At 40.0% G+C, this 20,226-nt stretch overlaps 1 protein-coding gene across 1 annotated transcript in view; it reads right to left on the bottom strand.

Moving 5' to 3' along the window:
• The window catches only part of ACACA (acetyl-CoA carboxylase alpha), a 232,670-nt gene that overhangs the window by 175,437 nt on the left and 37,007 nt on the right, over positions 1–20,226 (bottom strand). The window contains 2 exon segments of the mRNA XM_082678994.1: positions 5,440–5,578; positions 6,892–7,024. Of these exon segments, the coding sequence (XP_082535120.1) occupies positions 5,440–5,578; positions 6,892–7,024 (272 nt within the window).

Here is a 20,226-nt window from a genome sequence, read left to right as displayed (position 1 = left end):
GGCTCACTGGCCCAGCCGCTCCACGGCATGTGGGATCTTCCCGGACTGGGACACGAACTTGTGTCCCCTGCATCGGCAGGCAGACTCTCAACCACTGCGCCACCAGGGAAGCCCTCATTGTAGTTTTGATTTGCATTTCTCTAATGATTAATGATGTTGAGCATTCTTTTTTTTTTTTTTTTTTGCGGTACGCGGGCCTCTCACTGCTGTGGCCTCTCTCGTTGCGGAGCACAGGCTCCGGATGCGCAGGCTCAGTGGCCATGGCTCACGGGCCCAGCCACTCCGCAGCATGTGGGATCTTCCTGGACTGGGGCATGAACCCGCGTCCCCTGCATCGGCAGGCGGACTCTCAACCACTGCGTCACCAGGGAAGCCCTTGAGCATTCTTTCATGTGTTTTTTGGCAATCTGTATATCTTCTTTGGAGAAATGTCTTTTTAGGTCTTCTGCCCATTTCTGGATTGGGTTGTCTGTTTTTCTGATATTGAGCTGCATGAGCTGCTTGTAAATTTTGGAGATTAATCCTTTGTCATTTGCAAATATTTTCTCCCATTCTGAGGTTTGTCTTTTTGTCTTGTTTATGGTTTCCTTTGCTGTGCAAAAGCTTTGAAGTTTCGTTAGGTCCCATTTGTTTATTTTTGTTTTTATTTCCATTTCTCTAGGAGCTGGGTCAAAAAGGATCTTGCTGTGATTTATGTCATAGAGTGTTCTGCCTATGTTTTCCTCTAAGAGTTTGATAGTGTCTGGCCTTACATTTAGGTCTTTAATCCATTTTGAGTTTATTTTTGTGTATGGTGTTAGGGCATATTCTAATTTAATTTTTTTACATGTAGCTGTCCAGTTTTCCCAGCACCACTTATTGAAGAGGCTGTCTTTTCTCCACTGTATATTCTTGCCTCCTTAACAAAGGCAAGGTGACCATATGTGCATGGGTTTATCTCTGGGCTTTCTATCCTGTTCCATTGATCTACATTTCTGTTTTTGTGCCAGTACCATACTGTCTTGATTACTGTATCTTTGTAGTATAGTCTGAAGTCCAGGAGCCTGATTCCTCCAGCTCCCTTTTCTTTCTCAAAGTTGCTTTGGCTATTTGGGGTCTTTTGTGTTTCCATACAAATTGTGAAATATTTTGTTCTAGTTCTGTGAAAAATGCCAGTGGTAGTTTGATAGGGAGTGAATCTGTAGATTGCTTTGGGTAGTATAGTCATTTTCACAATGTTGATTCTTCCAATCCAAGAACATGGTATATCTCTCCATCTGTTTGTATCATCTTTAACTTTTTCATCAGTGTCTTATAGTTTTCTGCGTACAGGTCTTTCATCTCCTTAGGTAGGTTTATTCCTAGTTATTTTATTCTTTTTCTTGCAATGGTAAATGGGAGCGTTTCCTTAATTTCTTTCTCCCATATTTCATCATTAGTGTATAGGAATGCAAGAGATTTCTGTGCATTAATTTTGGTTCCTGCTATTTTACCAAATTCATTGATTAGCTCTAGTAGTTTTCTGGTAGAGTCTTTAGCATTCTCTATGTATAGTATAATGTCATCTGCAAACAGTGACAAATTTACTTCTTCTTTTCTGATTTGGATTCCTTTTATTTCTTTTTCTTCTCTGATTGCTGTGGCTAAAACTTCCAAAACTATGTTGAATAATAGTGGTGAGAGTGGGCAACCTTGTCTTGTTCCTGATCCTAGTGGATATGGTTTCAGTTTTTCACCATTGAGAATGATGTTGGCTGTGGGTTTGTCATATATGGCCTTTATTTCGTTGAGGTAAGTTCTCTCTATGCCTACTTTCTGGAGAGTTTTTAATCACAAATCGGTGTTAAATTTTGTTGAAAGCTTTTTCTGCATCTATAGAGATGATCATAGAGGCCGGCATGACGTTGAACTAGCCTGAGGCGCACCGTGTGTTCTCCTGGGGAAGTTGTCCCTGGATCACGGGACCCTGGCAGTGGCGGGCTGCACAGGCTCCCAGGAGAGGAGGTGTGGATAGTGACCTGTGCTTGCACACAGGCTTCTTGGTGGCGGCAGCAGCAGCCTTAGCGTCTCATGCCCGTCTCTAGGGTCCGCGATGTTAGCCGCGGCTCGTGCCTGTCTCTGGAGCTCCTTTAAGCAGTGCTCTGAATCCCCTCTCCTCGCACACCAGGAAACAAAGAGGGAAGAAAAAGTCTCTTGCCTCTTTGGCAGTTCCTTTTCCTGGACTCCCTCCCGGCTAGCCGTGGTGCACTAACCCCTTCAGGCTGTGTTCACGCTGACAGTCCTCTCCCTGGGATCTGGAAGCCCGAGCCTCAGCTCCCAGCCCCGCCCGCCCCGGCGGGTGGGCAGACAAGCCTCTCCGGCTGGTGAGTGCCACTCGGCACCGATCCTCTGTGCAGGAATCTCTCCACTGTGCCCTCCGCACCCCTGTTGCTGTGCTCTCCTCCGTGGCTCCGAAGCTTCCCCCCTCCGCCACCCACAGTCTCTGCCCGCAAAGGGGCTTCCTAGTGTGTGGAAACCTTTCCTGCTTCACAGCTCCCTCCCACTGGTGCAGGTCCCATCCCTATCCTTTTGTCTCTGTTTATTCTTTTTTCTTTTACCCTACCTAGGTACGTGGGGAGTTTCTTGCCTTCTGGGAGGTCTGAGGTCTTCTGCCAGCGTTCAGTAGGTGTTCTGTAGGGGTTGTTCCATATGTAGATGTATTTCTGATGTATTTGTGGAGAGGAAGGTGATCTCCACATCTTACTCTTCCACCATCTTGAAGCTCCTCTCCACAAAATATTTTTTAATGGATGCATGGTATTTCATAGAATTGGTGCAACAGATTTTACGTAACTAATCACTAATGGTGGGCACAAGTTATTCCTCGTTTCTTGTTATTTTAAATAACAGTGCAATGAATATCCCTGTATGAACGTATTTGCCCCATTACTGATTTTTGTTCCTCAGAATAAACCCCAGGAAATAGACTTTCTTAGTCAAAAGATATGAGTACTTTTGTCCACTGGTGCTCATGATCCCATCCCCTTCCATCTCCTCTAGCTCTCTTGTGTACTGCTACCCCCCGGCCCCCAGCCCTGCCCTTGGCTCCTTCCTCTCAGAAACATTTCTAAGTCTCTTCCATTCTGAAAAATAAAAATTATCTCTTGACCCCAAATTTCTCTTTAGTTACTGCCTTTCCTTTTTCCCTTCTCATCCAAAATTCTCAAAAAACTTGTCCACATTGGCTGTCTCCATGTCTCATCCCATTCATTCCTTATCTTCCTGTATTAGTCTGCATACTCACATTGTTCCACCAAAACTATTTCTGCAAAGGTTACCAATGATTAGCTAATCACCAGACAGATTTTGATTCCTATTTTATTGGACTACTGACACCTTTGAGCCTTCCTTATTGAAGTTCTCTTTTCTCATTGCTTTTCTCTTCTGTTTCTCTGACCATTTCTTCTCAACACTGTTTATGGGCCTATCTTCCTGAGTCTATCCCTAAATTTTGTCCTTCTATAAAATTTCATCCTTAACTCTCTTCTCTTCATTTTCTATCTGATCTTTCAGGAGGTAGTGTTAACTATCACATATTTGCTGATAATGTACACTCTTAATCTCTAGTTCTCATTATTTCTAAGTTCTAGAAGGATATATTCAATTTTTTGTAGGACTTCTAGAATCTCCTTGTATCACATGTACTCCAAACCTGTCTCCCCACCAAAAAAACCCCCACCTTGCTCTTATTACTATATTATCTATTATTTTGCCTTTGTTGATGGTGCTAACATGAAAAACAAGACCATCCTTGACAAATACTAGATCATGTCTTGTACTTTAACAAGACACTTGCAGTTTCCAGAAACCACTGTGTCACACCTTCAAACATTTGCATATATGTTCCTTCTGCCTGTAATACCTTTGTCTTCCCCCTAATTGCTTCACTAACTCTTATTCATTCTTGGCTAGGTAAAACCCATTTCAGAAAACTCTCTTAACCCTGTTAACCCCTCTTAACCCTTAACCCAAGAGCAGGGGCCAGAGTTACGATGGCTCATCTCTGTGTTCCACAGTACCCTGTGCATATTTCTATTATAGCACTTACCTCATTGTATTGAAATTATTTGTTTCCTAGAGCAAGATCATATCTTATTAAACTGTGGGTCTCCATGTTCATTGAGTGAATGAATAAATGAATTAATAGGAGCACCAAGGAGAAACAAGGAAAAAGAAATCATGCAAGGTACTTTACATTTATTATACACAATTTCATCATTACAACTATCCAGTAAAATAGACATGATTTTCCTTTCACATATACGAAACTGCAGCTGAGAGGTGTTGAAGGGTCAATCTAAATGATTTCATATAACATCTATTTTCCAATAAATTGGTGCCTTCTTCATTTCTAAAGATAATAACCCTTACTCCTTAGGAATAGTCTTAATATCATTGTCTCAATATAGAGAGTACATATAAAGACCAAAATAGCTTTAAAAAGACAGCCCTTTAAAGAGCTAATGTTGGACTTCCCTGGTGGTGCAATGGTTAAGAATCCGCCTGCCAATACGGGGGACATGGGTTCGAGCCCTGGTCCGGGAAGATCCCACATGCCATGGAGCAAATAAGCCCATGTGCCATGACTACTGAGCCTGCGCTCTAGAGCCTGCGAGCCACAACTACTGAGCCCGCATGCCACAATTACTGAGCCCACGTGCCACAACTACTGAAGCCCACACACCTAGAGCCTGTGCTCCACAACAAGAGAAGCCACCGCAATGAGAAGCACACGCACCGCAATGAAGGGTAGCCCCTGCTCGCTGCAACTAGAGAAAGCCCGCATGCAGCAACGAAGACCCAATGCAGCCAAAAATAAATAAATAAATTTTAAAAAATAAAATAAAATAAAGAGCTAATGCTATCTGTGGGTACTCTGTCTTAGAGATTATACTTTAGTGATAAAAAGTATAAAGAGGAAGGACTAGCCACGACCTCTCAGCTACACCAATAGTCTTTATCTGCCTCTCTCAGATGGAGAACCATCTAAGCAGAGAGAATATGCCAAAGAGCCTGCAGAGTGAAACCTGTTTGGGTCCCAAGAGGTCTCCCTCTCCCAGCAGGAGGGGAAAAAAGAATCTTAACCTTAAAATGCTCTAAAATTCAATGTAACTCATAAGGTAAATAGCATTTCCTTCCAAACGTTTCTACTGACACATGCTAAAGAATGTGGCTTAGCAAATAACACTGAAAACCCATATCGACACTTTGGTTAAATTTCTACCCATTTTTACTTAGAACACAGGCGTCTACGTTGAGGTTAAATATAATACAATCCTGTCTATGCCTACTATTGACACTTTTTAAAAGAGAAATCCTTGGGTTTGGGAATCCCCCTGAGTTAACATTCTTCTCCTTAAAGGCTGTGCCATTCAATGTTTTATGCTTGAGGATGATGCTTTCTTAATGTTCATAACTTACCTGCATTGGCTTTCAGGTCTTCAGGTGTGACCATGACAACAAATCGAATTGCACGTTCATTTCGAAACATCTCATAAGACCACCGGCGGATAGACCGCATGCATTTCACTGCTGCAATGCCATTGTTGGCAATGAGAACCTGGTAGAGTGGGAACATGGGAATTGGAGAGAGGTAGAATAGACAGGCAAAGACAGAGGAAAAGAGATGAAATCACTTGTGTAGATCTTCCTCTGAAAAGCCAGAGTTTCAACTAGGAATTTGGATTGTTGGTCTAGGCATTTAGGAACCAACTCCCACATGATCAAGGGATATTTTAAGATGTTAGCTAAGCAAATACTTCAATATGTGCCAGCTAAAACTTACTCCTTTCTAACTTCATTTCTTGAAGGGGAAAATCAGTTACTCAAATCTTATGAGTCTGTGAATTATTCTACCATACCTACTTTTAGGGAATAGAAGAAACAAACGTCAGGGGAAAGATGGATATAAATAAGGCTGGAGGAAGATTCAACAGTGTAGTGTCATACACTATTCTATGTTGTAGTGAAACAAGGCATAGAGTCCTTAACATGTATAAGAACGCCTACACTAACCACCACCTCTCTCCAAAATGCTGAATCCAAACGCCCTAGAATTGTACAGACCGCCCCAGAAAGAACGGTCACAAGAAAAAGCATAGAAGGATCAATGATCCTGAGACTTCTCTGTTAAACAAACCTTTCACCTCCTTGCCTGTCTTGCAATCATCACCCTGAGGATAACATAGGTTGGGAGACACGTAATCTCTACTCATTGGAAGACTAACAGGAGTGCACTGCTAAAGCAACACTTTTAGGACAGAGAATATAGGTCCCCATCCTTTAATCTTTTAATCACTGCAAGCTATTTCAACCAAGTCATTCTCTCAGCTCCAATATGGTTTAGATAAAAGTGACACAGATTAACTCACAACATTTCAAAACACCTGTAATCTCTTTAAGTATTTCATGTGGTATATTCCCTCTAAACATCTCAAATTCCTGGCGGAACCCAGTAGGTTACACTGTATCAAACTTGTTGAAGCCTTCTGTTCTGAAACTCTCTCCATTCCCTTAGCTCTAAACCCAGTGTTATGACATGTTACCTCCTCACCACCACCCCACAAGCTAATCAATTTCTCATACCCTCTCAGATCAGTGCAACTCAACCCCATAAAAACAGCAAGATCTTTCTAAAAGCGCTTTATGGGTGCTGCCTCATCTTCTTACTTAGTTATGACTAAATTGCTAGTGGTAAATACATATTACAGAAAATAGTGAAATTATTTAATAGGATGCTAGGGAGGCAGAAAGGATAGTTCTGCAGTCTCAGAAATTCAATTTAAATATCGGTTTTGAGCAAATCTAGACAACAAATCCAGGCATTAAATCTCATGTGCTTTTGAAAAAATAATTTAGCAGGTTATAACTTACCTTCTCAATCACTTTATTCCCACCAAAACGAGTAACAAATTCTGCTGGAGAAGCTACAGTGAAATCTCGCTGTGAGTCTATTTTCTTTCGGTCTCGACCTTGCTTTACTAGGTGCAAACCAGACATGCTGGACCTGTAAAAATAGAGAAATCATGAAAGTCTACAGATAAGATTTCTTCACATCATCTATCTCCCCTGGAGACCTACTTTTCACTATTGGACTTATAAGAGCACTTCCAATTGCACCCTTGTGAAGACTGCATGGTGGCAGACAACATAGTTTTTATAGAGAAGAAAGAAAAGAAAATGATCTTTGCTTGTGGAAATTCAAGAAAAAAAATAAGTGTTCCTGAATAATAAAAGACAATATTAAGGTTTACCAACAGATGCCATCATAAAGAGATAGGCAAAGAACAGACTAAAATGAGATGGTATAAATAACAGACTCAGAGTGACTGTTAAAACTTAAAAAAACAACCCACAACAGTTAGCAAACCTGTTTCTGGATTATGATTCTGACACACCGATGACCTTCACCTCTGTATCTCTAACCTCCATTTTTCTTATGAGCTGTAACTCCACATTTTTAACTGCCTACTAAATGTTTTACTTGGATATTCCATAGACGTTTCAAAATCAACAACTCCAAAAACAATTTATTTACAAGGCATTTACAAGGCAATTTATTTATAAACCATATTTCATTGACCTTAAGATAACATTTTTTTTTTTAGCTTTTTAAAATCTCTGATATTGGTATGTATCTTACAACTGATGGTGTGATTTAATTGGCAGAATTTTTTTTCTCAGTGGTACATTCAATAATGGTGCCTCTAACAATCAATGATGTTTTAGATTAGATAGTGGTGGAAACAGCACAGGCCTGCTTTAAATTCCAGATCTTCACCGAATAACTTAAACTTGCTAAGCTTCACTTTTCTCTTTGTAAATATGTATGGTATTCACTGTTCTAGGATTTTAGCTATTGTCTCTCAGCTCCAAGCCCACCCTCTTATGCTCTGCTCTATGACAACAGGGCTTAACACCATGCAAACTTGTTTGATTCCGCCAATAGGAAGGCAGAAGGGTTTAAGAAAAAAAAAAAAAAGAGAGAGAGAGAGAGAGAAAGGGATTTTCTTCTTATTTCCCAGCTATTATCAGCATTGCTCCACAGGAAAACAGAGTTAATTCCAGTCTCTAGCATCTTTCAGCATTCAGGAATAGCCGTGGTGCATGCCCTTAGAAGGACAAGGAGCAGTGGGTTGTGGCTCCTTGGCTGTCAGAGTACCAGCCCTGCCATGCTCACTCATCCTCTGGGCTACCCGGCCTGGGCCTATCAATCACCTGTCAGGCCAGGCCTCCTCCTCAGGGATCTGAGCAGCAGCTACTTAAAGCTTACCCCCAGAGGTCCAAGCACCAGCCCCTCTCCAAGCACCTTGGGCCCTCACCAAGCTTGTAGGTTCTGGGAATACTACCTCTTCCTGAGGGGTGGTAGCTGCTTCCTGCAGATATTAACCTTGGGTTACCTCAGCATGTCTTTTTTGTTCTTTTATTCTTCTAACACCCAAGTAACCAATTTTCACAATTGAATGTCTTTTGTTTATAATACCTAATGCAGTTTCTCTTTCCCTGACTGGACCTTGACTCAGCACTGACAGACCTTCTGAAAGGGTGTTTTGAGGACTGAATGAGATAATGGATATAGTAAATAAACTCCTTTATACACTATTTAACAGACAGCTGCTTTCTTCTATTTCTATTTTTCCTTCCTTTCTCCTACACTCTAACCTTGCACTCAAGTAATTTCTCTCTTCAAAATAAAAGAGTATGATTAAAACCTTCCCACAAAGAAACACCAGGTCCAGATGGTTTTATTTTTATTTTATTTATTTATTTACTTACTTATTTACTTATTTATTTATTTTTGGCTGCGTTGGGTCTTTGTTGCTATGTGCGGGCTTTCTCTAGTTGCGGCGAACGGGGTTTACTCTGTTGGGGTGCGCAGGCTTCTCATTGTGGTGGCTTCTCTTGTTGCGGAGCATGGGCTCTAGGCCTGTGGGCTTCAGTAGCTGTGGCTCGAAGGCTCTAGAGCGCAGGCTCAGTAGTTGTGGTGCACGGGCTTAGCTGCTCCGCGGCATGTGGGATCTTCCCAGACCAGGGCTCGAACTCGTGTCTCCTGCATTGGCAGGTGGATTCTTAATCACTGCGCCACCAGGGAAGCCCCAGATGGTTTTAAAAGACAAGTTCTACTGAACTTTCAAGAATCGTAGCCTACCAAACTTCCAGACAGTAGAAAAAGAAGTAAAACTCCCCAGTTAGAGTAATACCGATACCAGAACCAGACAAAGACGTTACATGAAAGGGAAGTCCAGGGCCGCTTTACTCATGACCACAGTTGCAAAATTCCTAAAGACGATATTCTAAATAGGTGTTGGGTCAAGGATAGGCAAAATATTAGTTAAAAAGTATGTTACTCCACAACCAACTTGAGTTTGTCCCAGGTAAGCAAGGATGGTTTAATTTTAGAAAATCCATAAATGTAAAACTGTTAGATTTCCTAGCAAGTGCAATAAAATAAAATAATTAATAAGTACATTAGAGACCTGAGGACTGCCAAGGAGGAAGTTAAATTATATTTATTTGTGAATGATGTAATTTACATAGAAAACAAAAGATTCTGCAAATTATTAGAAATAATAGGAGGCCTTAGTCAAGGGTATAGATATATGATTAATATATAAGAAGCTCCCAAATATTATATATAGATTATAAAATTAAAAACAGATCATAAATGGCTTCCCTGGTGGCGCAGCAGTTGAGAGTCCGCCTGCCGTTGTAGGGGACACGGGTTCGTGCCCCGGTCCGGGAATATCCCGCATGCCACGGAGTGGCTAGGCCCGTGAGCCATGGCCGATGAGCCTGCGTGTCCGGAGCCTGTGCTCCGCAACGGGAGAGGCCACAACAGTGAGAGGCCCGCATACCGCAAAAAACAAAACAAAACAAAAAACAGATCATAAAGTTAAAAACTAAAATACACATACTTTTAAGACATACATATAGACACAAAAAAACTATGTAAACAGAGAAACAAAATAATGTGATGAACATGTGATTAAGGGAAATGACTACCTGGGTGGGGAAAGCAGGGAGAAGGTTTCTGGAGGAGAGACCATATGGTTAGAAAGATGTAGGTGATGGCCAAGGATCAACCTTTAAGTGGTGGGTTTTCAAATTCCTTTTTACACTATTTTTAAAATTACTAAATAAGTAACCAAATAAATAAATAATAGTGGGTTACATATGGACGAATGAGTGTGTCTTGAACCAAAAATTATGGTTATATAATTCTATACACTGAGATTAAACACACACACACACACATACTCCCTAGAGATCAACTTTCAGTTTCTTAGGGACAGAGAGACAGAGAAGATATAAACCTAGGATAAATAAGGACATGCCCGAGTATAAGACAAAAAGGGAAGCAAAATCTTTATCGATAAAATTAAGGTGGGGAAGGGATTGTTCATACGTTTTAATCAATAGTTTAGAGATAACAAAGGAATGCCCTGAGGGTCACTTGTAATCAAAGAGGGGAGAAAAACAGAAATATACCTTACTTTTGATGATGGGATGAGGACTTCCCTGGTGGTACAGTGGTTAAGAATCCGCCTGCCAATGCAGGGGACACAGGTTCGATCCCTGGTCTGGGAAGATCCCACATGCTGCGGAGCAACTAAGCCTATGTGCCGCAACTACTGAGCCTGTGCTCTAGAGCCTGTGAGCCACAACTACTGAGCCTGCGTGCCACAACTACTGAAGCTCGCATGCCTAGAGCTCGTGCTCCACAATGAGAGAAGCCACCGCAATGAGAAGCCCGCGCACCGCAACAAAGAGTAGCCCCCTCTCACTGCAACTAGAGAAAGCCTGCGTGCAACAACAAAGACCCAATGCAGCCAAAAATAAATTTATTTTTAAAAAGATTTAAAAAAAATAGATGGGATCCTTCATATAGCCATGTTCAGAAGTTAGGCACCATGCTAAAAACAAGAGGATCAAGTGGAAAGATAGAAAAGATCTCAAAATCTTTACCTCTCACCTAGCTTTTCTCAGGAAGCTACCAGAGAATGTTGTCTTCCCAAAAGATGAAATAAACCAAGATAAAGGAAGACAAGGAATGCAAGAAATAGAGGATCCAACACAGAAGAGAAGGGAATTCTCTAGATGATTTTTCAAATTGGAGGACAGACTGCTCCAGGAGGGATATCTCCTTGAAAAAAATGGACAGATCACCTATTGTATTTAACCACAGAAAAACAAAACTGTGTATGTGTGAGTAATTAATATATATATGTGTATGTGTATTCTGTTTGTATATATGTTTGTTTTACATATATAAAATAATAAACCAACGTTATATATATATTTATTATATTTATACATATATAAATCATTTTACTGTATATATATTAAAATATACAAAATATATAAGTATATATTATATATAAAACAATATATAATATGTATATTTAAAATATACCAGTTGTTTTTTACTTATTTGACTCTCAGTGGAAGATTTGCTTGGTTTACCCCCCAAAGGATGGAAGAGTCAAGTAAAAAGGAAAAGGAAAGGATGACTGTTTTAAAGACACATTTTGCCAAATCAGTGTTTTTCATTTGTTTCTATATTTTCCAGGGTCTATTTAATTTTCAGGTAATTTTTATCAAAATAAAAACTCCAGTTTGCAAATACAAGCAAGCGACCCTTAACGACTGCCATCCAGCAAATCATTCAGGTCTTTTATGTCGACCCTCTGCTGGAGAGGCACAGACCTGCAAGAGTTCTGAAGAAGGCCTGACTCATTTCCTCTTCAGCGTGAGTTCTAACAGCAGGAAGAAGAAAGATTCGGGATAGGAGAGCTTGGCACTCTCAACACCTCCAGTCTGGCTGCCTACTGTCACACGCCGGGACAATGACAGCAGCCACCTTTCCTGGTCCAAGAGACAGAGTCTAAAAAAGTTTTCTGCAAAACTACCTTCAACAGGATGTTACCTACCACACAGAATTGATATTTTCCTTCAAAATAGATAAAGAGACTTCACTCTTGAAAAACCAGCCAAGAACAGTGAGCAATTTTGGCACAGACTAAGTGAGATTCCTTAACGAAAGACCAGCACACAGCAAGGTCTGTGCACGGGTGCTTGTTTTCAACGCAGCTACAATGTCACACATGGTCTCGGGTATCTTTGGTTCAAATTCTGAGTGTAAAATAAAGGTTTAGAAATCCAGGAGCAAATATGAGCGTTTTAATTCATTTCCTTAAAAAAAAAAGTTTCCTACAGACACAAGAAAATCATCAAATCAGATTGCCCATAAATTCCAGGGCTTAGCTGTCAATGTCTTATTGTTTTTTAAAGGTATATATTGCCCAGATACGGCACTCTAAAACTTACCTTCGAAGCATGTAATATCTCATCTCCTTATTTTCCTCCGCAGAACCCTCCATATCAAGATGGCAAAGGAATGGAGGCTTTTTCTTCAGATGTCGGCCTTGTAAACACAAGCCGGAGTTTGTCCTCCTGCTGCAGGTGCTTAAAACCCAGGAGGACAAGACATACTGTGCCTACTTCTTGGCCCTGCTTCAGTCAGAGTAGAGTATTCCTGATGGCCTCAAGCTACAGTCTTTTTGTGTACTTTGTCCCCAATTTCCATACTTCCCCTCCTGTTTGCATTTTCTCCCTACACTGGGCCCACACACAGAATTAGTTGATTTCCCAAGGGGACCAAGAGGAAAGGGGGAGAAATATAAAAGCTTGTATAACTAGAAAGTAGATCTCAGCAGCTCTGCCTTAGCCGCAGCAAACGTGTTTCAACAACGGTCACTTTCTTCTGACAGTCACCAGAGAAAAGCTCCACAGCCCCTCCAGGCTGCCAGGAGCACATGACAGGGAGGGCCCAGGGCAAAAAGAAGACAAAGTTTACAAGGACAACTATGCCAAGAAAGTAATGGGGTCAGGAAATCCAGAGGGAGGAGGACAGCACAGCCTAAGTAGGTAATTTCTGAGATCCAATCAAAACAAATAATACTGATTTTCAGACTCCAAGAGTGGGGAGAGCAGGTCAGGAGAGAAAGCAAGCCAGTCAAAAGGACGAAACATGCCACTACTGAGGAACTTTGAATAATGTGGGAGTCACAGCTCTAATTCTCAGGCCAGAGTAGTGGTGTCCACACACACACACACACACACACACACACACACACACACACACACACACACACACACACACACACACACACACACACACACACACACACACCTTTTTAAAAAACAACAAAAACTAAGATTTTATTCACTAAAATTTGAGAATAAGACTGGAGCTGGTACAAATGGGATAAGGAGAAGATGTGGATAAAATCCCTGAAAGGAAAAGGGGCCCAGAAAAATATTTTAGACACAGAGGTCTAATCCAGTTTAAGCAGGGAAGAAAAACCCTGCCTAAAAAACTACTGGGACACATCTGTTGCTATGCAAGCAAATTTGCCACAGATGGACAAATCATTTAAATAAATAAATGGTGGCTGAATGTTATACAGTAACATAGTCCTGTTTTAGTTTTTAATTAAGTAGCTATTGCTCAGGATATTGCTCCCTTGTAATGGCAGAAAAGACTGCCACAGCTAGAATCTACAGAATCACAATTTCCTGAGATAAGCCATTAGGAACGGTATAATCCACCAGAGTTATATCTAACCTGATTCATGCACCACAGAAAAATTCTTTCTCACCAAAGTGTTGAATACAAATGGTTAATTCTTATCTAACGCCAACTATGCTGAGAACCTATTAACCTTCCAGGGAAACCCTCCAAAACAGAAGTACACAAATGACCTGGAACACAGATGAAAGATGAAAAATCAAATAGAAGATAAATGATTAAGACAAACCTTGATCTTAGGACATTCAGGTGACCCAAGGTGAAAAGACTCAATCAGGACACTCGCTCAATATGACCATTAGGCATAATAAAAAATGGAAGTCCTGGATTGGTTTCTGGCCTGTACCACTCTGCATCATTCCTTCCATACTATGCTAACGTCTGATAAAGTCAGTCAAGTTTGCTTCCTCCTTTAAAGAAGCTGATGCAGAGGAGTCCTCCTATCTTTATGTCTCTTCAGGATAACATGTCTCAGAAAACAGAGCACTGAAGCCTTTGTTCAGAACAATTACAGTGACCACAGATGTAGAAGCAGCTCAATTTTACACACATCTAACTGCCAGATGTAGGCAGTTCCCAAAAGAGAATCACTCTCTGCCTTTGTTATATAAGTTCAACATTCAAACAGCAAAGCATTGCATATAGAATAAAGCAGGCTATTTTGCACTTGATTATATCAGAAAATATACCAGAGTCACTCTCAGTAATCAAGTTTGTGCTTCCTTTTCACCAAAGTGATCTTTCTAAAACAACCAGACACTAACACAGCACACCCAGATCCAAAACAAAGCTAGTGTTTCTAATCTTTTATGGATGCTGCTCCCAATCCTCCTGTAATATTAGAACAAAAGAAAGAAAAAGCCACATTCATTCCTCCAAATTCAAAGCATCCTCATTTTAATCTAACATGAAAAGAGAGTGTCCAAAGTAGACACGTACCTGGCACAAAATCCAACTAGAAGCCCACACTGATCCCAACATTGTAACATGCCAAGCACCAAGGATGACGTAGCAGTTTATCCGGCAGACTGTGATGCATTAGCTAGCCTGACTGCAAGGCAGTCTGAGTGACACTGCAGCACGCACTGTGAGACTGTTTTACACTGGGGCTTTTCCAAGCAAAGAAATCTTGAATCAAGGATGTACCTCTTTTGAAAATCAACTGACCATATATATAAATAGATTTAGCTGTGGACTCCTAATTGTGATTCACTGATCTATATGCCTATCCCTGTTAACAATGCCACACAGCCTTGATAACTGTGGCTTTACAGTCAGTTTTTGAAATCAGGTAGTGTAAATCTTCCAACTTTGCTTTCCTTTTCCGTAATTGTTTTGTCTATTCTAGGTCCTTTGGGTTTCCATGTAAATTTTAGGAGGAGTTTGGCAAATTCTAGAAAGAAAAAACAAATCCTCCTAGGATTTTGACATGGACTGTGAATTTAAAGATCAATTTAGGGAAAATCACCATTTTGACAATATTGAGTTTTCCAATTCCCAAACATGGACTGTCTCTCCATTTATAGGCATACCTCATAGATATTGCAGGTTTGGTTCCACAATTCACCACCACAATAAAGTGAATATTGCAATAAAGTAAGTCACATGAATTTTTTGGTTTCCCAATGCATGGAAAAGTTAGGTTTACTCTATACTATAGTCTACTAAGTGTTCAATAATAGCATTATGTCTACCAAAAAATGTACATACCTTAATTTTAAAAGATTTTATCGCTAAAAAATGCTAACCATCATCTGACAATGCAGGGTTGCCACAAACCTTCAATTTGTAAAATGCAATTATCTGTGAAGTGCAATAAAGCGAGTGCAATAAAACAAGGTATGCCTGTATTTAGACTTTAAGTTTCTTCAATTTCTCTCAGCAATGTAATATAATTTTATTTTTATTTTTATTTTTTGGCTGCGTTGGGTCTTAGTTGCAGTGCACAGCCTTTTTGCTTCATTGCAGTGTGCAGGCTTCTCTCTAGTTGTGGCACGTGGGCTCTGTATTTGCGGCGCCCAGGCTTAGTTGCCCGGTGGCATGTGGGATCTTAGTTCCCCGACCAGGGATCAAACCAGCATCTGCTGCATTACAAGACAGATTCTTAACCACTGGACCACCAGGGAAGTCCCAGTAATATAATTTTTAATGTACAAGTCTTATACTTTTTTTTGTTGAATTTATTCCTAACCATTTTATTATTTTCATTGCCATAGTGAATAAAATTATTTTAATTTAATTTTTTGCTTGTTCATTGCTAGCTAGTATGAAGAAATACAACTAATTTTTGTATATGGATCCTATAGCCTGTGACCTTGCTAATCTCATTTTAAAATCCTTAACAACTTTATTGAGATATAATTCACATACCATATATTTCAGCCATTTAAAGTATATAATTCAATGGTTTTTATTATATTCACATGGTTGTGAACCATCATCACAATCAATTTTAGAACATTTTCATTACCCCCAAAAGAAACCCTGTACTCAGTAGCAGACACTCCCTATTTCCCCCAAACCCCTCCCCAGTCCTAGGCAATGACTAATCTACTTTCTGTCTTCATAAATTTGCCTATTCTAGATATTTCATATAAATGGAATGATATCATACGTGGCTTCTTTCACTTAGCATAATGTTTTCAATGTTGTAGCATGTATCCATACTTCATTTCTCTTTATGGCCAAATAATTTTCCACTGTATGGCCATACCACATTTTGTTTATCCATTTATCAGTTGATGGATACTGGGTTATTTCCACTTTATAGTTATTATGAATAATGTTGCTGTGGACATTCATGTACAAGTTTTTTTTTTTTTTTTTTTTTTTTTGCGGTACGCAGGCCTCTCACTGTTGTGGCCTCTCCCATTGCAGAGCACAGGCTCCTGACACGCAGGCTCAGCGGCCATGGCTCACGGGCCCAGCCGCTCCGTGGCATGTGGGATCTTCCCGGACCGGGGCACGAACCCGTGTCCGCTGCATCAGCAGGCGGACTCTCAACCACTGCGCCACCAGGGAAGCCCCATGTACAAGTTTTTATGTGAACATATGCTTTCATTTCTTATGGGTATGTAACTAGGAATGGAATTGTTGGAACATATGGTAAATATTTAGTTTTATAAGAAATTTCCAAATTATTTTCCAGACTGGCTGTATCATTTACATTCCCACCAACTATGTACAAGTTTTCCAATTACTCCACATTCTTGCAAACATTTGGTGTTGTCACTAGTTTTTATTTTAGGCACTCTGACAGTTGTATAGTAATACTTACTGTCTTAATTTGCACTTCCCTAATAGCTAGTGATTTTAAACATCTCTTCACATCTTTATTTGCCATCTGTATATCCTCTTTGGTGACATTTGCTTCTTTTAAATTTCTCTCTCCTTACTGAGAATATTATTTATTGATACATTGTTGTCATACTTTCAAAAAATTCTTTAAACATGCTTTCTTTTGGTTCTTTGAATACATTTATGATACCTGATTTGAAGACTCTGTCTGCTAATCCAGCATCTAGACACTCAGAGACAGTCTATATTGACTTTTTTCCTAAATATGGGCTAACTTTCCTATTTCTTTTCACATCTCATTATTTTTTTGTTGAAAACTTAACATATTAAACAATGTATTGTATCAACTCTGGATTCTGATCTCTTTTACCCATGAAGATTGCTGTTGTTACTAATGCTTACTTGTTTGTTTTTCTTTCTTGGCTTAATAATTTGCCTGGCCTAAATCTGTGAAATCTCTCTCCCACAAAGCGTACAATCACTGATGCCTCAGCTCAATTTCTTCTTATCATGTGCTTTTATGTTTCAACCTCCTTCCTAAGGTGTTACCTCTATGTTTGCAAAACTTAAATGTCAGCCAGTGATTAGGCAGGGGTTATACCCAAACACCTGAGGCCAGTAAGGCTTTTGTACTCCGTTCATGTGTCTGTGTGTAAGGCAGAGTACCACATTTAAAGTTCAGGACATTTTCAAGTATGTCCTGGCTTTAACTTTCTGCTGAGCCCTGTCATGTCCACTGTGTGCACGCACGCAGGCTCAACCAGCAATATGCTCACCCCAACCACAAACACACCTCAGGCTAGTAGAGCGGTTGGCCCACCTCTCTCATCCCCTGCCAGATGGTCACTTCTACTGACAATGCCACTGGGGAGCATGGGCATCATCCACTACCCAAAAGGAGTATGCTCCCTTCAACTGCAGCAGCAAAAACTCCAGCCCTTATGGCATACCCACAGAGGCAAAACCTCCATGCCAACCAAGCTGAGGGAAGGGAATGGGAAAAGTCCTGACAAGAACACCACAGACTCCTACTGTTCTTATTGAATTTCAGCAGTTTTTCAAATATAAACTTCTCTCAGACTGTTGTATGCCTTATAGTTGATTTTAAGGCTGAAATGGTTTTGTCAAGCTTCGTAGTTGCTTTTTGGGATTAAGGATTTGTTCATCTCCTCACTAAGTTATAGTTGGAAGTCCTGCCTGTTTTATCTACTTTTTGAGATGTGATTTCATACAATAAAGTGCAAAGTCTTAATTATACACTCAATTAATTTTACATATGTACATATGCACATAATCAACCACTCCATTAAGATACCGATTATTTCCACAGTCTCAGAAGGCTCCAGTGTGCTTCCTTTCCAGTCAATATCTTCCCCAATGTAAACACTATTCTGAACTCTATCACCATCAATCAGTTTTGCCTGTTTTTGAACTTCATATGTATAGTGCCGTACTGTATGTATTTGATCAATATTATGTCCATGAAATTCATCCATGTTGTGGCATAGCAGTAGTTTGTTCATTTTCATTGCATGTAGCATTCCATTGTGTGACTACTACATGATTTATTTATTCTATTGGTGGACATTCTGTTTTTTTATGAATTTTGACTGTACTTGAACTTGGTTTTTGGTGGACAAATGCACTAATTTCTTTTGGGTAAATAGCAAGGAAAGGACTTGCTTGTTGACAGAGTATATGTATGTTTACAGCCGTAAAAGATACTGCCCAAATACTTTTCTAAAGTGGTTGTGCCTACGTTTATTCCCGTTAGCTATGTATGGGACTTCCATGTGTCGTACACCCTTGCTAACACTTGACATTGTCAGTCTTTTAATTTTGGCCTTTTTGGTTGGGATGGCAATTACTTCATAGTGATTTTTAATCTGCAAATCCCTGATGATCAATGATATTAAACAGCTTATTTTCATAAGCTTATTTGCCGTCCAGGCACCTTCTTTTGTGAAGTTCAAGTCTTTTCCTTATATTTCTATTGGGTTGAATGTCTTCAAAAGACATTGAAATATCTTTTTCTCATTGATTTATAGGATTCAGGATTCTGACAGTGAGATTAATTAATATTCCTCTTTCAGCAACTGAGAACAATTAGGCAAAAAACATCAAGGATACAGAAAAACAACACAATTGAAAAACTCAACTTAACTGACATGTATAGAATTTTATAACCAACAAATACAAAATACACATTCTTTGCAAGTGTTTATAAAACTTTACCAGAGAATTCCCTGGCAGTCCAGTGGTTAGGACTCAGCGTTTTCACTGCTGAGGGCTCAGGTTCGACCCCTGGTCAGGGAACTAAGATCCTGCAAGCCACACGGCGCAGCCAAAAAAAAAATCCAAAAAACGAAAACAAAACAAACCAATCAAAAAAAACTTTACCAAAGTAGACCATATGCTAAGCCATAAAGTATAAACAAATTTCAAAAATTTGAAATTACATAGAGTATATCCTCTGAATACAATGGATTAAACTAAAAATCAATGACAAAGATAAGAATATGAGTACAGATACAAGTAAGCTTGAAATTAAGTGCTGGGAGGAAGAATTTCTGGTCTGATAGTTTCTATTTTCTCCATGAAATATGAGGCAAAGTTATGAACTGAAAGTGTGTCTAGAGGAGGCAGGGACTAGCAGAAAGGGAGACTGCTGGTTTAAGGACAATGGAAAAGAATGAAACTGTTGTTGTGGAAAAAAATGGAAGGCCAAATTTCCAGAAGAGAAATACAAAATAGGAGAAAGAACAAGAAGAATTTCACAGCACAGCCAGCATTTGAGAAGGACCTTAAAACGTGAGGACCCCAAAGTATGAAAGGAATTTCAACAGTCAGGAGAAGGGCATTCCAATAAGAAAACCTGAGAGAGCTTGGGGGAGGAGACAAAAGAGGGGTAGGGGGAGTAGTGGGAGGGGGAGGGGGAGGAGGGGGTGGGAGAGGCAGCAAGTGAGCAGATCCTATAATGCCCTTAAGTAATTATTGTATTTTCTTCCTTGCCATCAACTTCTTAAGAGGTGAACTGTTGAAATTCCTGTTCTTTCACCATTTGTTCACTACTTTATCTCTTGCCATCTACTTAAAGCTGTTCACCTCAGGCTTCTCTTACCCTTAACTCCAGGGCTTTTTCTCCATCTTTCATCTCTATTCACCACTTCATGTCACATTTTCTACCTTTAAATCATCTTTCCTCTGGTTTTCTCGGTTCTCCTTCTACCTCACCGATCATTTCCTGTCTCCTTTTTCCCCCTCCTTCCATCTGAAGGTAGACATTTCCTTAAGATACATTTCCCTCCTACCTATATACT

This window comes from Grampus griseus (assembly GCF_964374135.1).
Source record: "Grampus griseus genome assembly, chromosome: 20".
Lineage (NCBI taxonomy): Eukaryota > Metazoa > Chordata > Mammalia > Artiodactyla > Delphinidae > Grampus > Grampus griseus.
The sequence above is the reverse complement of the archived record's forward strand: the minus strand, read 5'-3'. Positions and strand labels throughout refer to the sequence as shown.